Below are 9,228 nucleotides of genomic sequence, written 5' to 3' on the forward strand. Positions count from 1 at the left end.
TGGATTGCCTCCCACCCATTCCTCATCTTTGAGACTTTAGCTGGTGACGCTTAACAACTACTCGCTCCCCCTCGAACAAGCCCAAGACCCAATACGCTGTTTTGGGCCCTAGTCCCTACATTAACTAATTCATATAGTTGAAATTTATCATCACCTATTTTGTGAGTCCAAAGAAAAAATTTCTCAAAAATGTTTGTCTTTTTAATTATATTAATATTTTCTTAACAATTTGATAATTAAGGGAGCAAAAGATTTGAACCATAAACATCTCTACTAGAAATATCAATAAGTGTCAGTTGAGTTACAAAATTATTGACAATTATATTAGTTTGGACAAAACTTAAGTATAATATTTAGGTGCTATTCCTTAGGTTCTCCTCTTAAAATTCAGTTGTATGACTTTTTCCTCATGGGATGCAAGTGTATTACTTTTTAGTTAAGTACGGCCACATGGCTGAATCTTAAAAGAGGAACCCAAAGAGTAGGATGTAAGTACCGTACCTAAATTTTGCCCTATCAGTTTTAAAATTTTACATTTCTATATTCTTTAATAACATGTAACATATATATGTACGTGTGAAACCAACACTTAGTTGCCTAACTTTGTACTATTTAAATGAATTTTGATGTGTTAATTCTTTATAAATGTCACTAAAAACAATTCTTTATAAGTGGTGCACTAAATATTTATGTATTCTTATGGTTATTTCTATAAGATTTATATAAGAAACAGTTGATCTGAAACATGTGGTTATTGTTGAAATTGATTTAATTTGGCAACAATTGAAAAAAAACAAAAGTTCAGCAAATGTAGTAACAAGCAATTGATTCATTCATATTCTTAATTATACTAGCTTTTATAATTTGCATTTTCTTTCTTTTTAATGATGTGTAATATAATTGAAATTGAGTTCCCAATCTATATATATATATATATATATATATATTAGTAGGTAAAGCTTAGAGAAAATTCGAATAGATTCTACAATTGAAGTCCAATTTTGTGTCATGTGTCCTAAATTATTTATTTTTAGAGAGTTTTATTTCTTAAGTTTGGAGTCAAATGTGGAACCATATCATAATATCCATTCAAGTGAATTATTGCGTATAAAAATCAAAATTAATGAATATAACATTTTTTTTTAAATGGATAATTTACATTTTCTACCTAATAATATTCTTACAAAACTTTTAAAGAGTTAAAAAAAATATAAGAATGGCTATCAATAATATTTAAATTATATATGTAAAAATTATACTATGCATTTTAATGTATATATTTTAAGTATATCCATACATGTGCATGAGATTACAAGCTAGTATAAATATATATATATATATATATATTTATATATTTATATATTTATATATTAATAGGTAAAACTGAGAGAAAATCCAATATATAAGATTTCAAATTGGATTTTGTGGGGGCCAACTGTCTAGAAGGTAATATTAAAACTATATGAATTGGGCCTATGGCCCAATCCGAGGATGGTTAAATAAGGCTATAATGGGAATAGTATAAGAAGAAGAAATAAAGATTGTATGCGATAGTCCATAATACATCCGAGGAGAAAATTCATCTCAGAAACGAAGATCCGAGGTCAGTAAGAATGTCTTATCATCCCAATCATCCTTCAAGATTGCATCGCAACTAAAAGTTGGATATTGGATAAGGGATGAGCAAAGGGTGGTAACAAATATCTTCAAAAGCTGCTATCTCCACATTAAATGCCTCCCAACCAACTCTCTGGCTGCATTAATGTGGAGGTGATACATGAATAGTGATCAAGCAGCCTTATAGCTACTAGTTGATGGTTCTGAAAGGTGTTGGATAGGACAAGAAGGAGTTCCTAGAATCCAATCTACACGTGTATGGTAGAGATGATACTAAGATTATAATATATAGCATGAGAAGGTGACCTAAAAAAGGGAGATAAAAAAAAAAAAAAAAAAAAAAAAAAAAAAAAAAAAAAAACTCAAGAAATCTTTGTAATAACATTGTGAACTCTTGGAACTTTGTTCATCAACAAAACATTATAACATAAGCTCCTCAGGCCGTGCTAAGGACAAATTTTCTTATTTTACTTGTGTTTAACAATCTTAATTCAGCAACTTTTATTGTCTTTCTTCTGGAGTAGAACTAGTTCTTTCACCCACGCTCTATAAATTCATTGTCTGGGCTTGTTGGGCGAAAACCCAATCCTATTCTTGGTCCAATCCAAATTTAGTCCTTACAAATTCTAATTGTTATTTAATTTTATGCCAAGTGTCCTATATAAATATATATATATGTATTAATTTCTAGGTGAGTTAATGTTGTGCAAAAGATGAATAGTCTAATATAAATTGTAGGGACTGAGATTGGGCACTTCTTCTATTAGATGAGTAGACTCAGGCTCAATTAGCCCGATACAATAAATTTATAGAGAATGAGTTTAAGAACTAGGCCTTAGTGAGGGTTACAACAACTTGACATGGTTATGAGTGGGTTGAATAATAAGGACATGGACTAAAGTATGAAATTCTGTCTTCGGGCATTTCTTCCGAGGAAATTGTTGTTCTTATTATTTCTTCAGTGCTTGGTTACAAAGGTTTCCAAGATCATGCAAATTGCTACCATATTCTCTCCCTCTAATTCCCGATCCTTCTTTATAGGAGGATTTCTCACATTATATAACCCCTTCCAATTGATCTTGGCCTTCCATCTGTTGATCATGTAGGTCACTACTCGAGTGCTTGTCCTATCAACTACCTTCCCAAACCTTCTGTGCGTTGCAGCAACCAAGACAACATTGTTCTAGGGTCATTTCCTCATTAATGCGGCCAGAACGTTAGTTGTGAGCATTTAATGCGAAGATAACAGTTTCTCCTCGAATTGCTCCTCTAACATGCTCTCATGGCTGTCCTACTATACTTGTTCTTTTTCTTGGGATGCTCTGAGAGACTGCCTTCGATGGCGTGCCGTTCTTCCCTTCTAGGATCTCGGTTGGCCGAGAACAGGGTTGTCCTCGGTGATATTTCTTGGCAATTTGGGCTTTCTTTGTTCGTCCTCGGGCATTTTTTCCTCCTCGGCGTGGGCCTTGGGCTTAGTATAAGGTGGGCCGGGGTTCCCAAATTCTTTGACCCCACAATAGCCCCTTGAAATCCTACTGTCCGGCTCCTCAGACGGAAAGAAGGATTTTGATGTCCTCGGGCCTTTATCATGACTTGTCAAGTCTTGTCCTCCATCAGTGTCAGAACCTTTTCACTTGTCTAAGGCACGTTCCTGGTGCTTCGGTATACGGAGCGCATCCTCATTAAATTCTAGCAGCTCTATGCTCCCCACGTTCAACGGTGTTATGGTATTCTAACAGTGAGGATTTCTTTAACTTTATGGGCGGGAAAACCCGCACGGTTATTTTTAATTGGAGGTATAAATACCCATTTAAACCGATTTGCCTCTTTACTTTTACACTCAAGAGTTCTTGCGCACATATCCTGAGTTCAGTCAAATCTCCAGTCAAACTCACGTCTCTTTTTAGCATAAAAAGCCTGTCTGAGGAGCTTTTCCTCATTTCTGTAAGTTTTCTTCTCTCTTTAACTCACGTTTTCTCTCTTCTAAGTTTCTTTTCCTCTTATTCCTCTCTTTCTTTCGTCCTTCCCTGAGTCTTTTAGCCGTCTTTAGGGATGGGTAAGTTAAAAAAGTTGGTTGAGTCCAAAGAGGCAATGGAAAAATTCGTTGCCGATTATAGGATACCCCATAATGTAGGTTTGAGATACTGTAAAGAAAGAAAGTGGCATTTTAGGAGGCAAGAGGGTGAAGTAGTGATTCCCATAATCGCCTTCATAGAAGGTGGTATGAGAATCCCTATGGGGTCGGTGATGAGGGACTACCTTAGGCATTTCCGATTAGCTCCCACCCAGTGCACCGCCAACGTGTTTAGGATCCTGGGTTGTATGAACGCCTTAAACGAGAAAATGGGGTTGAGGTTAACCCATCACGATGTAAATTGGTGCTACAACCTCCAACACCTAAAGGGTAAATCCTATTATATAAAAATGAGGGACGATAAGGTTCGGTTTATTTAGTTCCTCCCCGAGACCAGTAAGGGGTTAAATAAGGACTTTCTCATTGTGTCTGGGGAGTGGCACAACGGCCTTCATTGTCCAACAGAGGAGGGGGAACTAAGTGGAGTATTCAGAGTAGGAGAGGGTTAATCTTTTGTGCTATCATAGTTTGCATTGTTCGGTTGCTAATATGAATATGCTTTCTTTTTGCAAATCCACACGCCTTTGAACGACACTTTCACTTAGTCAACCGGGAAGATTTGGAAACCATCCTTAAGGCGGAGGTCTTTGTAAACGAAGCTGACAACCAAGTCAGAGCTGCTTACAAGATCCTCGAGTAGGATCCTATCCAGAAATCATTCTCGGCTCTAAAGTACGTGATCAGAGCTAAAGATCCTCGGCTTCACAAAATCACTGTAGCAGAACACGGGTTTTTGCTTCTTGAAGGATCTCCTGTCCCAGAAGGCGTTCCATTGGCAGGCCCTTCTTCATCCCATCAAGCTGCAGAGGCCGAGGGAGGAAGAATAGAAAGCGAAGAAGAGTTCGTTGATTTGGGTCCGCCCGAGGACGAATTTGGTGTATTCCGCCAAGTTAACCTATCCGAGGATCCCTCTGGTGACTTAGGTGACCCCAGTTTGACTGAAGCGGATCTCCTATCAATATGGACTTATTCTCAGGCTGAAATGGGTTTTAAGAGGAAACCTCCAACGAACTTGCTTGACCTAATTGAAGGCCAGTCGAGGAAGGACATGCCAGGGAAGCCACAACCCAAGCTTCCTCCTCCTCCACCTAAGCCTCAGCCTGCTCAGACCAGGTCATCTTCCACCCAATTACAACCATTATCTCCATGGTCCAAACTTCCTCCTCCTTCTCGGCCCGAGCCCGTCGATCCAAAAAGGAAGAGGGCTTCCAAAGGCAAAGAGCCTATGGATGGGGGGAGGTCTCACTCCTTCCAGGAGGAAGATGAAGCCCGATGAGTTTTGAAACAACTAAAAATCGGGCACTAGGGCCAAGAAAAAGAAGTCGCCACTCAGTCCGAGCCCCAGGCCTGGCTTCCCGCCCCAATGCTCCACAAGGAGCCTTTGATGGACAACGCCTCCCTCAAGGACTTCCGAGGGGGTGAAGGCACCTACGTGGCCGATGCACTGGAGAGGTCCCTGCTACTTCCCGTCAACATGGCCGAGTTGGGGAATTTGAGGAGGCAGGAGGTCTTCTTCAGCATTAAGAGGTACTTGAGCATGGTAAGACTTCTAACACTTGTGACTCCGTTGATTTTTGTTCCTTGGTTTCCAACTTACCGTGTGCTTGTTTCAATTGGCAGGCTATCCAGGCCACTTATAGATTGGAAGAGGCAGCTAACGACCAAAGCAGGGCCCTGGAGCTCGAGAGTGACAAGTGCCTTAATGCTACACGGACCCTTGAAAACTCCGAGGCCGATCTCTTCAAAGCAAGGGAGGATCTGAAGACGATAACAAGGGCCAGAGATAGTGCTGAAGCAGGCCTAGTTGGCGCTCAAAAACAGGCCGAAGGCCAGACGAGGTGCCTGCTCGAAACCGAGGATTAGCTGAAGATTGCCAAGGAGCAAATCACTGACCTAAAGAAGAAGCTGGCCGAGGCAGAGGGGGCCAAGAATGTCATGGAGTAGGCCAGGGATGAAGCCTTGAGGGCTAAGGCAGAGGCTGAGTTCGCCAGGACAGAGGCCGAGAGCTCCAAGGAGAAAGTCGAGGAGGAGGCTTATGCCTTGGGAGTGGCTGAGACCCAAGCCACTCTCAAGGCTTAAGTACTTGGGGTATGCAGGCTCTATTGTTCCCAGGTTTGGAATGAAACCCTTAAACAAGCTGGGGTTGAGGCGTCATCTGACCTGTGGAAGGTGGAGAATGTATACTACCCTCCTGCCATTTGGAAAACTACCCCCGCTAGCTTCGAGGCTGAGGTTGCTCCTGAGGAGGCTGAGACTGCTTAGCCTGAAGCTGCTCTAGTCATAACTACTCTTGACGAGCCAGCCAAGGAGAGTGAGCTTTCTGGGGCGACCGCAACAAATGAAGGCTTGAACCCTAAAATGCCCTAGAAGACTGCAGAGTCTACAGCTGATGCTCAGGCCCCTCATGCCGAGGAGTCAGCTCTCTCTGTTAAGCCCCTTCAGATTATTCCTCCAAGTAAGGGCTCTAAGGATCTTGAGGTCATTTCTACTCAGCTTTCCAAGGATGGAATCAAGATAAAGCTAAAGAAATAGGCCATCTTGGCTAGCTTCTGTTTTAGTTTTGCCTTTTTTTTTTTTTTTTTTTTTTTACATTATGTGTTTATTGTTATTATTATTATTATTATTATTATTATTAGTGTGAATCTCGTGTCTCATGAGTTGGTTATTCTAATGGGTAAAAATGGTTATGTACATACCATATTCGAAATTAAAACTTTAAATTCTAACTCACCAGCATTAAGGGAACACTTAGTTTGCGTTTGCTTACATCTTTAGGGGGTGGGGGCCGAGTAGATGATCTGAGATACCGAGCGTATACTTAGGCTATATTTGCAACTTGCATGAATGCTTGATCTTACTAATTTCTTCAAAGGTTGTGGTCCGAGGGTCATACCAGACCTTAGTTCTGTCTAGTACTTAGATTTTTCTGAAAGTAACTAGTTTCTCCATAGGTTTGAGTCTGAAGACCATGCAAGACATTGGTTCTGTCTAGTACTAAAATTTTTCTGGAAGTAACTAGTTTCCCCATAGATTTGAGTCTGAGAACCATGCAAGACCTTGGTTCTGTCTAGTACTTAGACTATTGCCAAAATACAAGACATATAATCATAATAGACTTAAAATTTAAATTAGAGAAATGCTTTTGTTAATAATAATACCTTCTTAGGTTATTTACATTCCATGGACGAGGTACAGCTTTTTCATCTAAGTCTTCTAAGTAGTATGCACCTATTCCTGCTATTGAAGTAATTCGGTATGGTCCTTCCCAATTGAGTCCCAACTTTCCCTAAGATGGGTTCTTGGCAGCACCCACAACTTTCCTCAAAACTAGGTCCCTTGGTGCTAGTGGTCTCAGCTTTACATTGGCATCATATCCCTGCTTGAGCTTCTGGTGGTAATAGGCCGACTGGATCACTGCCTTTTCTCTTCATTCATCGATCAAATCTAGGCTTTTCCCTAGTAGTTCATCATTACTGCCTGGAGTGAAGGAGCTCGTCCTTAGCGTTGGGAAGCTTACCTCTAGAGGGATAACAACCTGGGCCCCGTAGGTCATGGCAAAAGGTGTCTCCCTTGTTGACCGTTGTGGTGTAGTCCAGTAAGTCCATAAGACGTGCGGCAGCTCTTCTACCCATCTTCCCTTGGCATCATCTAGTCTCTTCTTAAGCCCATTGACTATGACCTTGTTGACAGCCTCAGCCTGTCCATTTCCTTGCAAAGTTGGAGTTGAGTACCTGTTAGTGATCCCCAGTTCGCAACAGTATCTTCTGAAGGCTTTGCGATCAAATTGGAGTCTATTATCTGAAATGAGGGTACGAGGGACCCCGAATCGTGTAACAATGTTTCTCCAGATGAATTTCTTAACATCCACGTCTCTGATGTTGGCCAATGGCTCAGTTTCGACCCATTTGGTGAAATTATCTGTGCCGATCAACAGATATATCTTATTTCCTGCTGCCTTGGGGAAAGAGCCTACAATATCCAGGCCTCACTATGTGAACGGCCACGGACTGGACAAAGGGTTGAGAACGCCTCCTGGCTGATGAATATTTGGGGCAAACCTTTAGCATTGGTCACATTTCTTAACATATTCTAGGGCTTCCTTCTGTATCCCCGACCACCAATATCCCTGGGTAATGGCTCAGTGCGACAGAGATCTTTCTCCTATGTGACTCCCACAGATCCCTTCGTGCAGCTCTTCAAGCAGTAATTTTGATATTCAAAGTGAATACACAGTAAATATGGCCTAGAATAGGAGCGCTTATACAATTTGTGGTCCTCGGACAACCAGAACCGAGGAGCATATCTTCGTATTTTTTCAACCTTTAACTTCTCATTGGGTAGGATATCATCTTTGAGGAACCTCACTATAGGGTCCATCCAGCTAGGACCCACTCTAACCTCATGGGTATGGACCATGCCTTTTGCAACCTCATTTGCTCTATCCAGATGCTCGACATTCGAGGCAGACCCTCCGCCGAGGAGGTAGCAAGCGTGATTAATGAATCTGCATGGGTGTGAAAATTCATTCTGGCCCTTTTCGGCTCTGGCTAGGACTCCTCGGCAGGCTGTTGAGCTACAGATAACACTTGTGAAGGGCACGTGCCTGTTCTTCTTGACGCGGCCAAGATTACATTAATCATCCCTACGGGTGGCCTTAGGGTAGTATCTCTCTGGGGTTCCTGATGGGTCTGGCCTTGATAACCACTAGGATGATGTAGAAGGTGCTTCAGCTTTCCTTCTCGAATTAGCTGGTCCAAATAGTTCCAAAGGTTCTTGCAGTTCTCCGTGGTATGTCCATGGTTCTAGTGGTATTGGCAATAAAAGTTCTGATTGTGCCTCGTGGACTCTCCCGCCATCTTATTCGGCCACTTAAAGTATGGTTCTTTCTTGATTTTCTCCAACACTTGATGTACTGGTTCTCGGAATACAGTATTGACAGTCTGTGTGTTGGTTACTCCGGATTGCCCTACAAAATCTCTCCTCGGGCGGTTGTTGTTATATCAGTCCGACTTGAAATCCCTCCTCTCTTGAGGGATAACCTTCTCTTTTCCCTTTCCTTACAGCTGGTCTTCCTTTACTCGTTTATACTTATCGATCTGATCCATCAGTTGGTGCACACTGGTGGCAAGCTTGCCAGTCAGAGACTTCCTCAAGCTGTGCTCGGCTAGGAGGCTATTTTTGAAGGTGCTGATGGCGACATCGTCAAAATCGTCATCCATTTCATTATACATCTCCCAATATCTATCCAAGTAGGCCTTTAGAGTTTCTCCATCATGCATGGATAACGACACTAAAGCACTCAAGGGCTGAGGAGCTCTGCTGTTTGTAACGAAACGGGAGCCAAAAGCTTGGGTTAGCTGCCTATACGAATCTATAGAATTCGTCTTTAAGCCATTGAACCACCTCATCGCCACTGGTCTTAAGCTAGATGGGAAAACCTTGCACATCAACACTTCGTTTTTAGAATGGACAGCCAT

The 9,228-nt window shown here is 41.5% G+C and overlaps 1 protein-coding gene across 1 annotated transcript; it reads right to left on the reverse strand.

Moving 5' to 3' along the window:
• Positions 1 to 7,178: 7,178 nt before the first annotated feature.
• LOC115965227 lies at positions 7,179 to 9,228 on the reverse strand. Its single transcript, XM_031084401.1, has 2 exons — positions 8,813 to 9,228; positions 7,179 to 7,482 (listed from the first exon to the last, which is right to left on the reverse strand). The coding sequence occupies exons 1-2, from the start codon at positions 9,226 to 9,228 to the stop codon at positions 7,179 to 7,181; spliced, it is 720 nt and encodes a 239-aa protein (XP_030940261.1).

Source organism: Quercus lobata, chromosome 10 (genome assembly GCF_001633185.2).
Source record: "Quercus lobata isolate SW786 chromosome 10, ValleyOak3.0 Primary Assembly, whole genome shotgun sequence".
Taxonomy (NCBI): Eukaryota; Viridiplantae; Streptophyta; class Magnoliopsida; order Fagales; family Fagaceae; genus Quercus; species Quercus lobata.